The sequence below is a fragment of the Erinaceus europaeus genome, chromosome 9, assembly GCF_950295315.1.
Source record: "Erinaceus europaeus chromosome 9, mEriEur2.1, whole genome shotgun sequence".
Taxonomy (NCBI): domain Eukaryota; kingdom Metazoa; phylum Chordata; class Mammalia; order Eulipotyphla; family Erinaceidae; genus Erinaceus; species Erinaceus europaeus.
Window position 1 is genome coordinate 52900930 of NC_080170.1, and position 20851 is coordinate 52921780.

Below are 20851 nucleotides of genomic sequence, written 5' to 3' on the forward strand. Positions count from 1 at the left end.
ACTATGAGCTGTGAACTCAGACCAAGAGACCAAGAGGGACTTAGAGGTTACACAGGCTCTGGTGCTAAATATAAATATAAATATATATATATACATATATATATATATACATATATATATATATATATATATATATATATATATATATATATATATATATATATATATATATGCCCTGGATTGGTTGGATAGAGGTAAATAGTTAATTCCATCCATAATATTTTCAAGAATGGGAGCCATTCTCTGTCCTAATCCAACTTCCTAGCCCTTTTCTCTACTCTGAAACCATTTTCTCCGACAATGTTTTTATCCAACTTCATGCTAGCTATAAAACTAAGCAAAAACTACCATAGTCCTTGGACCCCTAGAAACATACCTAAAATAGACTTCCTGTCTATTTTAGACAGGAAATTGTGAGGATGTGGTTGAGCTTGACAGGGCTTGACTTGAGGGGACATCCATCCTCTCATTTTATCAGACTCCCTGCCTCACAAAGCACCCTGCTTTCTCATACTATGGCCTGCTCCCTTATTATCTACATAATCATTGTTTTGCCTGAAAGATCCCCACCCATTCCATTCCTTTGATCTATCTTCTTTCTACCTTCAAGAACCTCTCTACCTGCAGGGTATTATTAATCCTACCAGTTAAAACCCTCACAACAGTTGCTAAGGAAGTTCCTACCTTTCCAGTCCCTTTTGCCTTTCTCCACACCTTTCCTAGCATTTCCGTTTCCAACTTGCCACTTCTGGGTCCAACATTTAAAAGCCTTGGCTCCCTAAATCAATAAAGAATCGAATTGCCTCGCCACCACAAGCTCTGTTCATGAGTCATCTCCCTTGCGTAGCTGAGTGAGTAGCAGCCCAGGCTGACTCTGGTTGTGTTCTCTCTAACCCAGAGAGTACACGCCTGGGAAGAGGCACCCCCACACTAGTCCAGCAACTTCCTAGCATTCTTCTACCCTAAGATCCCTAATTTCATCTCTGTTCCTACTTTATGGACCCAGTTCATTAACCATTTTATGTCTCACTTTATTTATGTCCTGCCATCTTTCAGACACTAAGTTGCTACCATGATTCCATCCTGATTTCTCTGAGCATATGACCTCAATGTGTTCTGGAGCCTCACCTCTCCAGAGCTCTACTCCACTAGGGAAAGACAGAAACAAGTTGAGGGTATGGATCAACCTGCCAATGCCAAAATCAAGTGGAGAAGCAATTACAGAAACCAGAACTCCTACCTTCTGCACCCAAAAAACAACTTTGATCCATACTCTCTGTGGGAGAGAAGTGATAGGAGGAAGAGGATAAGTGGGCTCTGAATTCCAACTCCATCAGATCCCAGAGAGAGGAGACAAAAAGGGGAGAGATATTTGGATATAATAGGGTTATGCATGGCTTGGACGGGGAGAGGGGATTGGACCTGGAAGAAAAAGGGGACAATTACATACAAATGTAGACAGATAGTTGTAGAGATAACAGTTAACTCATGTCTGCAGCCTTGGGAGAACTATGATGGTTTGCAATGGAAGAACTTGGGTTTCAGAACTCTGGTGGTGGGAACAGTGTGGAATTATACCCCTGTTGACATGTAATTTTGTTAATCAGTACTGAATTGCTAGTAAAAACATTAAAAAAAGAAGAAGATAAAGAAAGGGAAAGTGAGGCCTGAGAGTCTGTTTACTACAAGAAAGGTTCACTGAAGAGGTAAGAAAACATCTGAAAAATAAATGGTCCAATCTTATAGACTGCTACTATAAAGTTCACCTGAGGAAGAAAAAATATGAAAACAAAGCATACTGTGTTCAGATGATGACAGCACTGTTCTCCACCACCCAATAGGTATTCAAAACAAAAGGCATAATATCAACAGTCTTTAAAGAAGTTCACAGCATTTATGACTTGCTGGAATCATGAAAACAAGATGTGTTTGAAATGTTATCTAACAATAATGTGAAAAGAGTTTCCTACCTTTGTGATGAGAAGTCGGTATCTATCCAACATTGTCTGGTTGTCATGGCAGCCTGCTAACAGTTGCCAGACCTCTGCCCTCAATGCCTCAGGAACGCCACTTTTCACCAGAGTGGACAGCCCTTTTGGTCGTCCACCAAGGTTACTGTGCCTGAAAAAACAAGAGAATAAGCAATTCATACTCTCCCTACCACTGCCAATCTATTGATTTTATGGATGGTATACTAACAAGCTTATAAATAAAAAAAAGTATATGCCTGGCAGGTTGGTGAGACAGCATAGCAGTTGTACACTAGACTTTTATGCCAGAGGTCCTGACAACCCAGGTTTAATTCCAGGCACCACCATAAGTCAGAGATAAGCAGCTCTCTAGTATCTCTCTCCACCTTTCTCACTAAGATTAAAAAAAAATTTAAGTTTCTGTTAAAAGTATAAGAATGAAAAAAGGGTTGGATGGATAGTAGAGAATAGTATGGAGTCCAGTAGCATGGAGTCCAGAAAGTAACACAGTGGATAAAGCCTTGGACTCTCAAGCATAGGTCCCAATGTCAGCCCCTAGAAACATATGTGCTAGAGTGATGATCTGGTTGTCTTTTTTTTCTTTTTTTGGACAGAGACAGAGAGAAACTAAGAAAAGTGGAAGAGATAGAGAAAGAGACAGAGATATGCTTGTAGCCCTGCATCACCACTTGTCAAGTTGTTCCCCTGCATGTGGGACTTGCGGGCTTGAACTTGCGTACAGGCACACTGTAATGTGCATGCTTAATCTGGTGTGCCACCGCCTGGCCCATATGATCTGGTTCTCCCTCTCTCCTCCTCTCTCATCCATCATTCAGTCAATCTTGGGGGAGAAAATAAGCAGTAGAATTTAAGATCAGTGATGCCTTCAATTTTCTTTCTGGATCCCATTTCCTTCAATGGTGAGTCATATTCTATCATCAAGTGATTTTTTTTCATTCCTTTATTTATTCATACATTATCCTATGGATTTAACTCATAACAAAAACCATGTTGGGCAGGGGTGAATAGAATAATGGTTATGCAAAGAGACTCTCATGCCTGAAGCTGCAAAGTTCCAGGTTCAATCCCCTGCACTACCATGAGTCAGAGCTGAGCAATGCTCTGGTAAAAATAAATAAATAAATAAAAAGTGTTTAACTATATATTTCTAGGCAGAATTTCTTTTTTTCTTTTTCTTTTTTTTAATTTAAGAAAGGCGACATTAACAAAACCATAGGCTAGGAGGGGTACAATTACACACAATTCCCACCACCTGGTCTCCATATCCCATTCCCTCCCCTGACAGCTTTCCCATTCTCTATCCCTCTGGGAGTATGGACCCAGGGTCGTTGTCTAGGCAGCATTTCAAGGCATAAAGAGAACAATCTTTTTTAAATATATATTTATTAATATTTATTTATTTACTTATTCCCTTTTTTTGCCCTTGTTTTTATTGTTGCTGTTATTGATGTTGTCGTTGTTGGATAGGACAGAGAAATGTAAAGAGGAGGGGAAGACAGAGAGGGGGAAAGAAAGATAGACACCTGCAGACCTGCTTCACCACCTGTGAATCGACTCCCTAGCAGGTGGGGAGCCAGGGGCTCAAACCGGGATCCTTACTCTGGTCCTGCGCTTTGGGCCACATGTGCTTAACCCACTGCGCCACCGTCCGACTCCCAAGAGAACAATCTTAATCCCATGAGATAAATGTATAGTAATTTGGTAAAAGCTATATATATATGTTATAGGAAAAGGGAAAGTATGCTAAAAGGAAAGCCATACCTCTACATCATGACTCAAAGTGACATCTATAAAAGCAGTACCTAGACATTTCCCAAGAAACTTGCACAACTCCACCTTATTGGGGCAAACAACTATACAGTCAAGTCTTTCCCATTTTCAATGATGGTTAGAACTGGAAAAAAGGAAGCATCTCATCATGAAGTCAATAATTACTTAAAAGGTTAGGGTATTTAGTCCCCAGTCTTGTAAAAAATAAATACCCTTTGGGAGTCAGGCAGTAGTGCAGCGGGTTAAGTGCATGTGGTGCAAAGCACAAGGACCAGAGTAAGGATCCCGGTTCGAGCCACCAGCTCCCCACCAGCAGGGGAGTCGCTTCACAGGTGAAGCAGGTCTGTAGGTGTCTCTCCTTCTCTCCCCCTCTCTGTCTTATCCAACAATGATGACGTCAATAACAACAACAATAAAACAAGGGCAACAGAAAGGAAAATGAATAAATCTTAAAAAATAATAATAATAAATAAATAAACATCCTTTCTCAACTTTTTCCTTGTATTTAGCCTGAATTTAGAACTATATTCTATGGCACTTTACTCAGACTTTATATGCATAATCACCAAAATAGTAATTCATATAATTGCTACGAAGTCAGGTTTAAGGGTTCATATTCTGTATTTATTAGTCAGAAAATAAAAAACAGAAATAGGCAAATTTGACTCTGTGTGTGTGTGTGTGTGTGTGTGTGTGTGTGTGTGTAGTAGAGAGAGGAAGAGAGACCTAGAATACCCACTCCACTATTTTATATGGGTATAGGGTTCAAAATGAAGGTGGACCTAATACATGCAAGGTACAAATTCTACTACTAAACCTCTCTAGTTCTTTCATTTTTTATTTGAAGGAAAAATCTAGCCTACCAATAATAGAAAGATACTCTTTTTAAAAGTTATAATCATGAGGGGCTGGGCAGTGGCACACCTGGTTGAGTGCACCTATTACAGTGTACAAGGACCCAGGTTCAAGTCTCTGGTCCCCACCTGCAGGGGGAAAGCTTCACGAGTGTTGAAGCAGGGCTACAGGTGTCTCTGTCTCTCTCCCCTTTCCTCTCGATTTCTGGCTGTCTCTATCCAATAAATAAAGATAATAAAATAAATTTTAAAGTATTTTTTAAAAAGTAATAACCATGTATTTTAAATATATACTAAGCTCATACTTAATAATGAAATAGTAAAAGATTCTCTTTAAAATGAAAAAAACTAAGCTTTTTCTTTACTTAATAGCAATAAAATTAGTAGAGAAAGGAACACAAATCTTTAACAAAAGACATGTGTGTTGACAATATAGCATAAAACTGACTACTCTGAGCAATGCTATGTCTCAATTAAATAATAAATCAAACACATCTTCCAAAAGCGAGTTGAGAGAGACAGTAAGTGGTTCACTGGATAGAGCTTACATGTTATCATGCTTTAGGACCCAAGTTTGAGACCCTGGCCACCATATGGAAGCACTTGCAGTGGAGGGAGCTTCATGAATGGTAGAGCAGTATTGTGGTGTCTTTCCTATCTACCTATCTATCTATCTATCTATCTGAGGAAAAAAATGACCACCAGGACAGTAGAGTTGTACAGACACCAAGTCCTGGGGATTAACTTGGTGGTCCAATGAAATGAGAAATTTTACCCATGTGTTCATAACTATACCTTAAACCATTAATGCCTAATAAAAGGAGAGAAGTAAGACCACATGGGGAGGAAGGTATCTATATGACCAGAAGATAGCTCACCAGGTGGAACACACATGTTGCCTATCATGAGTATTTGGGTTGAAGCCCCAGGTAACCACATGGGAACACCATATATGACAGGGGCTATGGTGTCTCTTTCTCTCCCTTAAATTCAAAAACAGAAAGTGTAGTTCAACAAAAGCAGTGGAATCACTCAGACATGAAGCTCTGGCACACACACAAAGTATCTATGAATTACATATTTTTTTCTTTTTTTTCCACAGAGAGTGAGAAACAGAGAAAAAAGAGAATGAGAGAACACCACACCACACTACCACTCTACCACTCATAAAGCTACCCTTTGCACAGTGCTCCCATGTAGTGGCCTGAGGCTCAAAACCTGGTTCCTCTCACAGATAAAGTATACAGGCTATCACCCACTCCCTTAAAAAATTTACATATATCAAAATAATTAGTGTTAGAAATATAAAATATAGACTTCAATATATAACAAATTAACATCAGTTATAAATATACAATTTTCCATAATTTTTTACCATCTTCCTAGCAATTCTCCCCAAGAATACAGGATCTTCTCAGGACAGTCCTTAGACACATCACCTGTTCCACTTGAGAGTTCATTATCGCTCTCTGAAGAAGCAAAAAAACAAAAGCAAAGTTATATATTATACTCAGTATTCATTCATAAAACAAGAAATATGACTGTGTCCAATAAAATAGTCATACAGTATTTCTATCTAATTATTATATACATTCTCAGAGAAGAGTAAAAATATCATTAAATATGATTTATATTTAGTGACTCAAATTTTTGAGAATGCTCATCTGTAGTTTACATAGTATGAAATTGGAGATAGTAAATCCACTTCTACGAATGTGTATGTATCACAGAAATACATATTCTAAAGGGATTTATGTAAAATAAATCCATTGTATCACTCCAAATTAAAGGAATTGAAAACAATCAGAAATTCATTACCAGTTTTAGCAACTAACTTATCTATCATTCTCTTCATCTAATACAAGATAGACAGATGGAGAGGGGCAAAGAGATTGAGTTAAAAGGAACATAGACCCAAAGCTCCGTTCAATGTGGTAGAGGCCAGGCTTGAAACCAGGTTTGTTCACAAGGCAAAGCAGTGCACAATTCAAGTGAGCTATTTTGCAGGCCCATTTATATATTTTTTAAATTTTTATTGGGGGTATTCATAATTTACTGTCGACAGTAAATACAGTTGCTAGTACATATGTATAAAATTGCTCAGTTTTCTGCAAAACACTCCTCCACCACAGTGCACAGGACCTGAGCCCCTTCTACCCCCACCCCCACTCCCAGAGTCCTTTACTTTGGTGTAATACACCAATCTGAGTATAAATTCTGCTATGTATTTTCCTTTCTGTTCTTATTTCTCAACTTATATCCATGAATGAGATAATCCCATAGTCATCCTTCTTCTGGCTTAGATCTCACTTAGCATGATTCCTTTAAGCTCCATCCAAGATGAGGTGAAGAATGTAAATTCGCCATTTTTAATAGATGAGTAGTATTCCATTGTGCATATATACCACAACCTTCTCAGCCACTTATCTGTTGTTGAACACCTAGGCTGCTTTCAGGTTTTGGCTATAACAAATTATGCTGCTATGAATCTAGGTATACACACACACATCATTTGAATAGGTGTGTTTGCTTTCTTAGGATATATCCCCAGGAGAGGAATTGCCAGGTTATAGGGTAGGTCCATTTCTAGCCTTCTGAAAATTCTCCAGGACAACTCTCCACAGGAGTTGGACCAATTTACATTCCCACCAGCAGTGCAGGAAGGTCCCATTGCTCCCACAGCCTTTCCCTTGTTTGTTATCATTTCTGATGTATGACATTCTCACAGGAGTGAAATGGTATCTTATTGTCTTTATTTGCATTTCTCTAACAATCAAGGACTTGGAGCACTTTTTCCTATGTCTGTTGGCCTTTTGTGTCTCTTCCATAGTGAATATTCTGTTCACATCTTCTCCCCATTTTTGGATGGGGTCATTTTTGTTGTTGTTGTTGAGTTTGGTGAGCTCTTCATATATTTTGGCTATTAGCCGTTTGTCTGATGCATGGTATGTAAGGATCTTCTCCCATTCTATAAGGAGTCTCTTTCTTTGGGTGGTTTCGTTTACTGTGCAGAAGCTTTTCAATTTGATGTAGCCCCATTGGTTTATTTTTCTTTTAGTCTTCCTTGTAACTGGATTTGTATCATTGAAGATGCCTATAAACTTTGGATGGAAAAGAGTACTTGCCAATATTTTCCTCTAGGTATTTTATATTTTCTGGTCTAACACCCAAGTCCTTGATCCATTTGGAGTTTACTTTTTTGTATGGTGAAATGTAGTGGTTCAGTTTTATTCTTCTGTACTTTTCAGCCCAGTTTTCTCAATACCATTTTTTAGGAGACTCTACATCTAATGTCAAGAATTAGATGACCATGGGTGTGGGGGTTTATTTTGGGGCTCTCAATTCTTACCCCCCCTTTATTGGGGGATCAATGTTTTATAGTTGCCAGTAAATACAATTGTTTGTACATGCATAACATTTCTCAGCTTTCCACATAACAATTTTGGGGCTCTTAATTGTATTCCACTGATCACTGTGTCTATTTTTGTTTCAGTGGCATGTAGTTTTTATTATAATGGCCTTATAATATAGTTTGAGATCTGAGAATATGATGCTTCCAGATCTTTTTTTTTCCCCCTCAAGACTGTTTCGGTGATTCTAGGTATTACCTGTTTTCAGATAAGCATTTGTAGCTTTTGTTCTATTCTCTGAAAAAAAAAAAAAATGTTGGGACTTTGTTGGGAATTGCATTATATTTGGATATGCCTCTGGGTAGAAATCTCATTTTGATGATGATAATTCTTCCAGTCTATGAACATGGAATATCTTTCTTTCTACTTTTTTGTATCTTTCTCTGTTTCCTTGAATAGTGACTCACAGTTTTCAAAACACAAGTCTTTTACTTCTTTTACTAGGTTTATTCCTAGTATGCTACTATTTTAGCTGCTATAGTGAATGAGAAACTACAGACCATTAACTCTGATGAACATCCACATGAAGATTTTGAACAAACTTCTAGCCAACTGGATACAGCAGTATATTAAAAAGACCACACGTCATGACCGAGTGGGATTTATCCCAGGGATACAAGACTGGTTCAATACACATAAATTGCTAAATGTGATCCACCACATGAATAAAAGAAAAACCAAAAACCACATGATTATCTCAACAAATACAGAGCCTTTGACAAAAATCCCACATCCTTTCATGATTAAAACACTTATACACCTTTTTAAAAATGTTTTTTAATCTTTTATTTATTTACTATATAGAGACAGAGAGAAATTGAGAGGGGAAGATAGAGAGGGAGAGAGACAGAGAGACACCTGCAGCCTTACTTCACCACTCGTGAAGCTTCCTCCTGCAGGTAGGGACCAGGGACTTGAACCTGGATCCTTGCACACTGTAATGTGTGTGCTTAATCAAGTGTGCCACTGCCTGGCCCCTTTATATACCTTCTTTTAAAAGTACTGAAAAAAGTTGAGGAATAATCAGACAAGTTCCTGACAAAAACAGAAATTGCTCAGTTCAGAAAACAGATAAGCACACCAACCAACTCCACTGCTCCCAGTAGGTAGAGAAGAAATACACCCCAGTTCTGCTCTAGCAGTCATGAAGCTTCCCCAAGGGCTTAAACCTGGTCCTAGCACAGGTAATGTGCACATTCTACCCATGGCACTTCATATTTCGTATTTTAACTGGTTATAGGACTCTGGAAAAGTTAGAAAATATTAAGAGAAGGTAAAAGGGCCAGGCTGTAGTATACATATTAAAATACACCCCAACCATGCATGAGGACTTGGGTTCAAGTTCCACAACTTCAAAAAGGAAGCTTCATGAGGGGTGGTGAAGTGAGGTATCTCTTTCTCTCAGTCGGGGTCTCTCTCTCTCTCTCCCTCCCTCCCTCCATCCCTCCTTCCCTCACTCCTTTATCTCTGTATTTTTATAAGAAGAGAAATAAAATAAAATAAAATATGGGCACTAGGAGAGGTAGAATCATCTTGCAAGTACCAAGTCCCCAGAAATAATCGTGATGGAAAAAAAAAAGTAAAAGAAAGGGGAAAGGGAAAAGAAAGAAAGAAAATAAGAAGGTATAGATGAGATTTATAGATAATAATTTTATCTTCCTCTACAAAGTGAAACTTTGGAAAAGGTGTCTTAGAACTCTGCCTGTCTTCAATTTCTTTTCTAACTTTTTTTTTTATAACTTTTATAATTTCATTTATAACTGTTCTCCTGTTGATTTCAGTTTCTCTTCTGCTATCAGTCTTCCAAAAAAAGGAGAAACATACAGTTAACTCAAAATGTCATCAGACTTATACAGTGGGATTGCTACTTTCTTTAATCTAGCATCTATAAAATGGAAAGTATAAATTCTATCAGACAAAGTTATAAAAAAATGAAAACATATATATGAGTAAGCATGGGGCCTGGCACATGGCAGTACTCAAGCACTGGCTATAACTTTTACTAATATTATTATTACTGGGTCTTTAGTTTTCTGCCCAGCACTTCAAAGTAACTAAAAAAGCATTTCAGGCTTGTTTTTTCTTATTATCCACTAATTTCTAACATGCAGAGAATAGAAGTCAATAGTAAAACCATAAGAGACTGGGAGACGGCCAGTACCGCAGCGGGTTAAGCGCACATGGCACAAGGACCAGCGTAGCGATCCCAGTTCGAGCCCGTGGCTCCCCACCTACAGGAGGGGTCGCTTCACAAGCAGTGAAGCAGGTCCTTAGGTGTCTTTCTCTCCCTCCTCTGTCTTCCCTTCCTCTCTCCATTTCTATCTGTCCTATCCAACGATGACATCAATAACAACAACAATAATAACTACAACAATAAAACAACAAGGGCAACAAAAAGGAATAAATAAATAAATAAATAAAAACAATAAGAGTTTCTGCATAAATTTTAAAGACATTTTCAATGAAAGGAATCCAATTACAAAGAAGACTAAGGCAAGTATAAACCTATGGGACTACATCAAATTAAAAAGCTTAATTTAATTAAAAAGAAACCACTACCCAAACCAAGAGACCCCTCACAGAATGGGAAAAAATCTTTACATGCCATACATCAGACAAGAGTTTAATAACCAACATATATAAAGAGCTTGCCAGACTCAACAACAAGACAACAACATCATCCAAAAATGGGGGGAGGACATGCACAGAATATTCACCACAGAAGAGATCCAAAAGGCCGAGAAACACATGAAAAAATGCTACAAGTCTCTGATTGTCAGAGAAATGCAAATAAAGACAACAATGAGATATCACTTCACTCCTGTGAGAATGTCATACATCAGAAAAGGTAACAACAGCAAATGCTGGAGAGGGTGTGGGGTCAAAGGAACCCTCCTACACTGCTGGTGGGAATGTCAATTGGTCCAACCTCTGTGGAGAACAGTCTGGAGAACTCTCAGAAGGCTAGAAATGGACCTACCCTATGACCCTGCAATTCCTCTCCTGGGGATATATCCTAAGGAACCCAACACATCCATCCAAAAAGACCTGTGTACACATATGTTCTTGGCAGCACAATTTGTAATAGCCAAAACCTGGAAGCAACCCAGGTGTCCAACAACAGATGAGTGGCTGAGCAAGTTGTAGTATATATACACAATGGAATACTACTCAGCTGTAAAAAATGGTGATTTCACCGTTTTCAGCTAATGTTGGATGGACCTTGAAAAGTTCATGTTATGTGAAATAAGTCAGAAACAGAAGGATGAATATGGGATGATCTCACTCTCAGGCAGAAGTTGAAAAACAAGATCAGAAAAGAAAACACAAGTAGAACCTGAAATGGAACTGGCATATCACACCAAAGTAAGACTCTGGGGTGGGTGGGTGGGGAGAATACAGGTCCATGAAGGATGATAAATGACATAGTGGGGGTTGTATTGTTAAATGGGAAACTGGGGAAGGTTATGCATGTACAAACTATTGTATTTACTGTTGAATGTAAAACATTAATTCCCCAATAAAGAAATATATTTTTAAAAAAAGAATAAGAGATGATACTGTAGATATAAAATTTTAGATCAATAAAAATAAATATGCAGTCCAGTGGTAGCACAGCGGGTTAAGCACACGTGGCACAAAGCACAAGGACTGGCTCAAGGATGCCAGTTCAAGTCCCCGGATCCCCACCTGCAGGGGAGGTCACTTCACAAGCGGTGAAGCAGGTCTGCAGGTGTCAATCTTTCTCTCCCCCTCTCTGCCTTCCCCTCCTCTCTCCGTTTGTCTCTGTCCTATCTAACAACAATGACATCAATGACAACAACAATAATAACTACAACAATAAGAAACAACAAAGGCAACAAAAGGGAAAATAAATAAATATTAAAAAATTTTAGAAATAAATAAATATGCATAGCAATTCAATAAAAATAATTTAAGATCTTTCTCTTTTAACTTTAGCCATTCATTCCTTTTGGGGAACATGTGTTTCTATTAGCAATGGTTTTTATCCTGATCACAAAAGGGAAATTTTCAGAAGTAGTCTCAAGTGACATCAGAAAAAATGAAACACACATAAAATTCTTATTTCTAATTTTTTTTTTTTTTGCCTCCAGGTTATCTCGGGAGCTCAGTGCTAGCACTACAAATCCACTGTTCCTGGTAGCCAGTTTTCCATTTTTATTGGACAGGACAGACAGAAATTGAAAGGAGAAAGATAAGGAGAGAGAAAGAAAGACACCCGCGGATCTGATTCACTGCTTGTGAAGTGAGCCCCCTGCAGGTGGAAAGCCAAGGGCTCAAAGTGGAATCATTGCACTTTGTACCACGTGCGCTTAACCCAGGGTGCCACCATCCAGCTCCCATAAATTAAATATTAAATACAAGTTATTAAATCAGGGCAAATAAACAGGAAAACTCATTTTCTCTCTTCAACTGTACTGATTAATTAAAATAAATTGAAATAAATACCAAAAGCATATGACTACTGAGGACTCTTTAAGATTTTTCACTTAATTTTATTATATTAACATAATTAACACGTTTGATAAGAATAATATGGGTTGCCATAAACTCTTTTCTATACACCATGGAAGAATAAAACCTTATTAACTATGAAAAGCATAAAGACACAATATATTTATTTGCCTGTTAGCTCTCAATCTGAGCTAGTACAAAAGAGATTTATTTTGATTACTTAGTAGGAAATAATCTCACTTAATGATACAAAATAACTACAACCACAATTGTATGATCTTGAAGATAACATAATCTCTCATTTCTCCCATGACAGAGTTCAAATACATGTGTACATGTATATGCAAATCACCAAAGTAAAGCAAACCATCATCCTTAATTTCTGAAACATTTCCCACCATCAGAGGTGATTTATTATTGAGACAAAATTCAAGTCAAATTACATTATTTCCTTCCAACTAAATCATCATCACTGTCACTCTGATTCTAATTACAGTTTTCTAATTAATAATTCCTGTAGTTGCTAAGCATAAGTGATTAGCAAAAATGTATCATTAATCATTAAAAACTGTCAACCATATTCAAGAGAGCTAGAGCAAGCAATACAACTTAGATGAAGGACAATTAACAGCACCAAGCAAACTAATTTTTAACCATGAAGCTACTGTTCTCTTGCGTGTATATGTTGCATTTTACTTTTCTGGGATATTTATGGCTTTTACTATTTATTTGGAAATGCATTTACATGTATTGCACCAAAGCAAAAGATTCTGGGGAGGCAGGGAATTGGGGACAGTGTGAAAAGGACCTGGGGTATTGATGTGCCCATATGCCAATAGCTATACTGTAAGCCAGTAACTCCTTAAGAAAATGAAGGGGAAGGGAAAGTATTTATATTTTTCTTCAGGGTTTTGTTTTTTCTTTACTGGGGGATTAATGGTTTACAGTCAACAGTAAAATACAATAGTTTGTACATGTGTAACATTTCTCAGTTTTCCCCAGAACAATTCAATGACCCCTCTAGGTCCTCCTCTGCCACCATGTTCCAAAACCAGAACCCTCCCTCCCGTATTTCATGTTTTTTCTTTTAATGAATTTCAATTTTCTACCCATTTTCATATATGTGGTGTGTGCATATATCTTTTTTATTTTTTTAGAGAGACAAGTTGAGAGGAAAAGGAGGGAACAGAAGGGGAAAGAGAGATACTTATAGCACTGTTTTCCCACTCCTGAGGTTTCACCCCCCTACAGGTAGGAACTGGAGGCTTGAAGTCAGCCTTTGTGCACTGTAAAGTATACGTTCTACCAGATATGCCACCACATAGCCCTTCACATTTTCCTTTTTCCTTTTTTATTTTTTTAATGAATTGCCAAAAAATGAACCCAGGGCTCCTAGTACATGCAGGATACCTCTACTTAAACATCAAATTCAGGGCCGGGTGGTGGCACACATGGTTGAGCACACATATTACAGTGCCCAAGGACCCGGGTTTGAGCCCCAAGCTCCAACCTGCAGGGGGAAAGCGTTGCAAGTAGTGAAGCAGTGCTGCAGGTGTCTCTCTGTCTCTCTGTCTCTCTCTCTCCCCTCCTCTCAATTTCTGGCTGTCTCTAACCAATAAATAAAGATAATAAAAAAATTTTTTTAAATCAAATCCCAGACTCCAAAAGAAAAATAAGAGCTTAGCATAAATCTTATATAGAATAATATATGTGTGTGTTTACCTTTTTTTTTTAAATTGCCACCAGGCTTATCACTGGGGCTTGGAATTCACCATTCCTTATGGCCATTCCCCACCTCACCCCACCCCCATTTTATGGGATAGAACAGAGAGAAATTGAGAGGGGAAGGAGAAATAGAGGAGAGAGAAAGATATATACCTGTAGACCTGCTTTACCACTAGTCAAGCATCCCCCCCTGCAGGTGGCAAGTGGGGACTCAAAACTGGGCCCATGCACATGATAATATGTGCATTTAGCCAGGTGTGTACCACTGCCGAATCCCATCTTTACCTTTTAAAAAAAAAGATTTACTTATAAAAAAATCAGAGCATTACCCTGGCATATGTGATGCCAGGGATCGAACTTTCAGCCTCACACTTGAATGTCCAGTACTTAATCCACTGTGCTACCTCCCAGGTCACAAAGAATATTGTTAATACAAACAGACAGTAGTGAACACCCTCCTGAAATCTAAGTTTACTGATACTACTCAAGGGTTAAATGTTCAAGCAGACTAGTCTAAGGATAGCAGTATGAAGTCTGTGTTTTTTCCTGTGTAATATTCATCCTTATATCACCTAATCTAACATCCATTCATTTTTTAAAAACAAACAAAAAATGTTGTTCTTCTCTCATTCTAATGCTTCAAAGTGATTTCCATTAATTAAACAAATATTTACTTAACACTTTCCACAACTAGGCAATAGAAATTCAAGAGAATAAAATACCATCTGCCCCTTGAGAACCCACACTCTAGAAGGTGAGAGAAATGAATTTACAAAAATCATATTTATAGGAAAGTATTTTAAGAATTATTATAGTGGAGTGTTCAAAGAAAGATGGTAAAAAGAATAACACTGCCTCCACATGTAAAGACTTCCAGGGGGCCAGGCAGTGACACAGTGGGTTAAGTGTACAAAGTACTATGTGCAAGGACTTGGGTTCAAGCCCCTGCTCCCCACCTGCAGCAGGGACACTTCATGAGTGGTGAAGCAAGTCTGCAGGTGTCTCTCTTTCCCTCTCTATCTCCCCCTCCCCTTTGAATTTAGCTCTGTCCTGTCAATAAAAAATAAGAAAAAATAAAAAGGGAAGAAATGGCCACTGGAAGCAGTGGATTTGTAGTGCTAGCACTGAGCCCCAGCAATAACCCTGGTGGCAACTGAAAGAGAGAGACAGAGAGAGAAATATATATATATGTATATGTGTGTGTATATATATATATATATATATATATATATATATATATATAGAGAGAGAGAGAGAGAGAGAGAGGGAGAGGGAGAGAGAGATGGAGGGAACGAGGAAGGAAGAAGATTTTCAGAAATGAATGAAAGCCGGAAAAATACTTCATTTGGGTAACGTACTGCTTTGTCATGTGAACAATGCACATTTGAACTATGAAGGTTTGAGTCCAGCCCCTAGCACAGCACACAAAAGGAAGCTTCAGTACTGTGGTATCTTTCTCTTTCTCTCCTCCCTTCTTCCTTCCCTTCCCCCTCTCTATCTCCCATCTGAAAAACCTAAGAGCACTGAAGCCTCAAAGATAACCCTTTAAACAAAAAAACAAGAGGAGGAAATTGCCTACTTTAGCTGAAATGGTCATATAAGTCTATTTAAGGAAGTAGCACTTGAGCCTTGAACAGAGAACTAACTGATAAAAGTGCCAGTGAAAATGTCTTCTAAATAGGGAACATGTGCAATAGCTTTGAGAAAGCTCTGAGGGATAGCTCTAAAAGCACACCACATATAGTAGGCATCAGATGATGACTATTATAATATCATGTCTACCTCGTCTACTAATATAATTTAAAATTAGAAATATGAAACCGGGGATGGGTGGGATGGGAAAATAAATAAATAAATGTGAAACACACAGTGGAACATTTGTACATTTTGATATCTGTTCAATCCAACTGCAAAGGTGTGATTTGAAAATTATTGATTAAAAACTGATATAAAGGGTTGGATATAGTTTATCTGATAGACTATAGGCCTTGCCATACATGTAGGCCTGTTCAAATCCTCGCACCACCTGGGAATGCCAAGGCATTAGGAAAGCTCTGATGCTGTGTAGTCTCCTTTGCTCTCTCTTTAGATGTATAAAAGTTAAGGGAGACAAAAAAAGAAAAACTGGCTGAGGAGTGCTGAAAAGGTGTATGTGCAAGGCTCTGAGCTCACAAAACTAAAACAAAATTAAGTTTTGTGCAAGTAACATGAAGCAAACATAAATTACCGAAGTATTAATCCATTCAGTTATTTACTAAGAACTCAATATGCAGCCAAGCTTAAAAAGGTAGAAAAAGGCATGCTTCCTACCTTTGAAGAATGCATGTTCTAGTAGAAAAAAGAAGATGGATATATACATATAACACCAGAGCAAAAAATAAAAGGTTGGAATGGGTTAGAAAAGATGCCTTGGAGCAGTAACACTTAAACTAAAGCAGCATACAACAGGTAAAAGAAAATACTTCAGGGCTGGAAGGTGGTTCATCAAGTTGAGCACACTTGTTACTGTGTGCAAGGACCCAGGTTCAAGTCCTGGTCCTCCTATGGGAGGGGGATGCTTCGGGAGTGGTGAAGCAGTGATAGATGTTTTTCTCTCTCCTTCTCTATCTCCTCTTTTCTTCTCAGCTTCCCTATCTCTAACCAATAAATAAATAAAAATATTTTTAAAAGAAAGGGGAAATTGAAGATCACACATGTAACTCTCACTTAGTAAAGGTTAAAAAAGAATTTTACTGGGAGATATTTTTTCCTGAATTGTGTAATTTGTCTCCTACATCTTTATATAAGATACACTAAACTACATTAAAAAACTATGTTCTCAAAGATGTTCTTTTTTTAAATTATTATTCAGTTTTTGGATAGAGACAGTGAAAAACTGAGAGGGAAGGGAAAGACAAATAGGGAGAGAAACATCTGTAGAACTGCTTTACCACTCATGAAGCTTTAGGTGGGGGCTGAGGATTTGAACCTGGGTCCTTGTACATGGTAATATGTACAAGTTCTCAGGTGTACCACCACCTGGCCACCCCAAAGATGTTCTTACTAAATCTGTAACAATGTCCTTTGTACCAATCTTTGATTAAAGCAGAAAATAAGCATCAGAAGAGCATAAAAGGTGTCATTATCCAGCCTCTGTACTCTTTCCAAACTCATTTCCTATCATTTTTTGACACCCTAGTTTCCATCACCCAAAGTTTTACTCTGTCTAGAAGATCTCCTTTATTGCTGAAACCAAGAATTTCTAAATAAATAATATGCATTCATCAAGACTGAGCTCAGAGGCATTGCATACTTCCTAATAAGTGTTCACTGAATTTCTAGCCCAAACTAAGTTCCTTTGAGTCAGCTCATGGTATATGCTGTTGACATCTTATTACCATATTTACTACATTTTACTGAAAATTAGTTATGGGTTTTTAACTTCAACTTGTCTATAAGCTCCACAAGGATAAGAATCATGTCATATTATCTTTATGTTCACAGCATGTAAAAGAGTAGTGGATGCCTTCAAAAAGTTTGTTAAATTTATACAACTTTGAAAAAAAATATATAACTTTGATAAAACCTAGTGAATAAAAACCTAGTAAATAACAAGCTTAAATTATAGATGGATTTCTAATGATCTGAACTGATCCAGGATTCACATTTGAAAAGCCCAGAAGAATACTTCACTATTATTTTCTTGAAGAAAGACAGCTTGGATATCAATTTTTCACAATGTATAGTGGAGACCCTTCAAAACCATTAAAGAGGAGATATAATGAAAACACTAACATACACTATTGTGCAGTAAATCCTTCTGCTACATACATTTTAAAATATTTACTCCAGACCCAATGTTAAAGTCAGTGTCATGTATATGTATGTGTATGTGTATGTGTATGTGTATGTGTATATGTATACCTCCAGAGTTATTGCTGGGGCTCAGTGCCTGCACTACAAATCCACTGGTCCTGGCCACAATCTTTTTTTTTTTCCACTGTTGTTCTTGTTAAATAGGGCAGAGAGAAACCAAGAGAGGAGGGGAAGACAGAGAGGGGGAGAGAAAGATAAACACCTGTAGACCTGAATCACCACTTCTGAAGCGACCCCTCTGCAGGTGGGGAGATGGGGGCTCAAACCAGGATCCTTGAGCTGGTCCCTATGCTTCGCACTATGTGCACTTTACCTGGTGCACATGATAATATGCACACCCAGTGTGATATTTTTAACATTGCATTTTCAGGAAGCTCAATTTTCTTTCTGTATTTTAGAAGAACTCTGACTCACTCAACTCCCAATGCCATATACAAATCATTAGAACATCACTTCCTGGTGTGACAAGAGCCATAATTTCTCCAACTGAAAAATTAAGTTCTTTCCTTCTAGATAATAATTTATCATTGGTAAAGGAAATTCCATGTGAATTACTTCTATAATCATTTTGCTAATTAGTAATTTCTCAGTCTTGCTTCCACTAAAGAAGCTAATTGTTTACAGAATGCAACTACTAAGTAATCATGTCTAGGTTCTTGTCCTGACATTCTTAACCTCAGAATCTCAGTTTCTAGAACTACAAATGAATATAATATAGTTAAATTCAGACAGCATTGATTACTTTCTTTTGAAATTTTTTAATTATGATAGAGGTAGAGAGAAATAAGCAGAGAAATGGAAAGAGAGGGTGCAGGCTGAAGGGAAGACACTTGCAGCCTGCATGACAACTCATGAAACTTGCTCTCTGCAGGTGGGGACCACGGGCTTGAAACCAGGTCCTGATGCACTTATGTGCTTTACCAGTTGTGCCACTGTCTGGCCCCTTATTGAGAACTTTAAATATGCAGAAAATAAGGCTGCTTGGTTCCAAAATTAATTTTTTTTTGGTGGTGCACACTTCTACTATTTGCAGGACACTTTTTTCATTCTTTATTTAAAAGTGTTTCAGACAGATAGAGAAGGAGAGATACTATGGCACTGTTTTACCAACCCTGGAGCTTCTCCTAGTGCCATGATGTTTCCATGTAGTACCTGGAGATCAAACCCAAGGTTTTTCACAACATAAAGCAGGTTCTATACTAAGTGAGCTATCTCCCAGGCACAAATGATTTGATGGTGTGTATGTATGTGTATATATATATATATTTAAAAATACTCAGTGCAATAGAATATAAAAAGTAATCCAATAAAAGCACCTTCCTTCCCTAGGGCTTTTCTTCAGATACTTATCTCCCCAAGTTCATGAACCTAAAGAGACTCACGCCAGCACCCATTATAACTAAAATATATCAATAAAATGTTAAAGGCAAGGAGGGAGTGCTAAAAACACCAAGAGAAAAACATAATTTCACTGGAAATTTTGCAGGCAAGAAGTCCTAAAGGAGGGTCTAGGCAGTGGCACACTGGGTTGGATGCACACGGTTGAATGCACACACTACGGTGCCCAAAGACTGGGTTCAAGTCTCGGGTCACCACCTGCAGAGAGAAAGCTTCACAAGTGATGATGCAGTGCTGAAGGTGACCTTTCCCTCCCCCAGCTTGGGAACACATCATTTTTCAATGCCTCCCAAGGTCTCACAACTGTTTGATTCTACTGCTCCCTATGGCCTTTCTTTTCCCCTTTCCACTCTAAAAAAAAAAAAGAAGAAGAAGGAAAGATATAGAGAGGTACCAAAGCACCACTCAATTCATCACAGAACATATTTTTGGTGCCATGCAACCCTGGTCCTCACACATGGTAAATTGTGCACTCTACTGCATTAGCCATCTCGTCCTATCATGTGCTTTTCTGAACAGCTGATATAAGTAACTTTTCCAGTACTATACTATATATTTTTATATGCTTGATAAATCCTAGTCCAACAGGAGCAATGGGAATTTGCAAAATAAGGGAAGCAAATAGTATCTGTGTTGCAAAGTTGTGATGACAAGTATGCAAAAGTGAAATAACATATGCCAAGTAACATACAGCAGATGCTTGACAGTTTTTTCATTTTTAGTATAAATTCTCTGAGAGGTAGATTTTGTTTTCCTTCTGATGTACATATATACCCTGTATAATCCTTATCCCTCAGCATCACTGATTAGCATGATTCTGGTTTGCTTACTCTTATTCTATGTCAAAGGTGAAGGCATTTTACAGATTGAATGTTCCTAACCAGTTTGACTTTGAGTTAAACAAAATTATGACTATACTAGCTGTGCACAACTTCATCAGGTAAATCTTTACCCTATGTTATGCGTTCTTAAGACTGAGTTATAAGGCTGCATGGAAATAAATTTGACAAACAACACTTGAGTTTTAAAGACAACTCCAAGTTAAAGAGAAGGCTAAAACTGCAACCAAAACTTTGATTACAGGCTCATATGACTCTAAAAGCAAGACCCAAATATACCATGCCCAGACCTTAAACCTATAAGAACAATGACACAATAAATGTGTACTAGTTCAAGGTACTAAATTTTTTTTATAAGTTTGTGGAAAATTAATATACTCTCACCCTCCAATTCTCACAACCACTAATCATAATTCTAATTTTAACACATTTTTTTAAACTGTAAGAATGAAACAATTTCTAAAGACCTTTCCTCCCTTCCTTCTTTTCCTCTTCCTGTCTGATATACTGAAAGTATCTGGTAAAGATACATT

At 37.8% G+C, this 20851-nt stretch overlaps 1 protein-coding gene across 3 annotated transcripts in view; it reads right to left on the bottom strand.

The window, feature by feature from the left end:
* Positions 1 to 20851, bottom strand: part of RABGAP1L (RAB GTPase activating protein 1 like) — a 527154-nt gene that overhangs the window by 359570 nt on the left and 146733 nt on the right. For all 3 annotated transcript variants that reach the window (XM_060197904.1, XM_060197905.1, XM_060197906.1), the window contains exons 12-13: positions 5991 to 6084; positions 1971 to 2121 (exon numbers count right to left, since the gene is read on the bottom strand). In XM_060197904.1, the coding sequence (XP_060053887.1) occupies positions 1971 to 2121; positions 5991 to 6084 (245 nt within the window). The remainder of the gene's footprint in view (positions 1 to 1970; positions 2122 to 5990; positions 6085 to 20851) is intronic.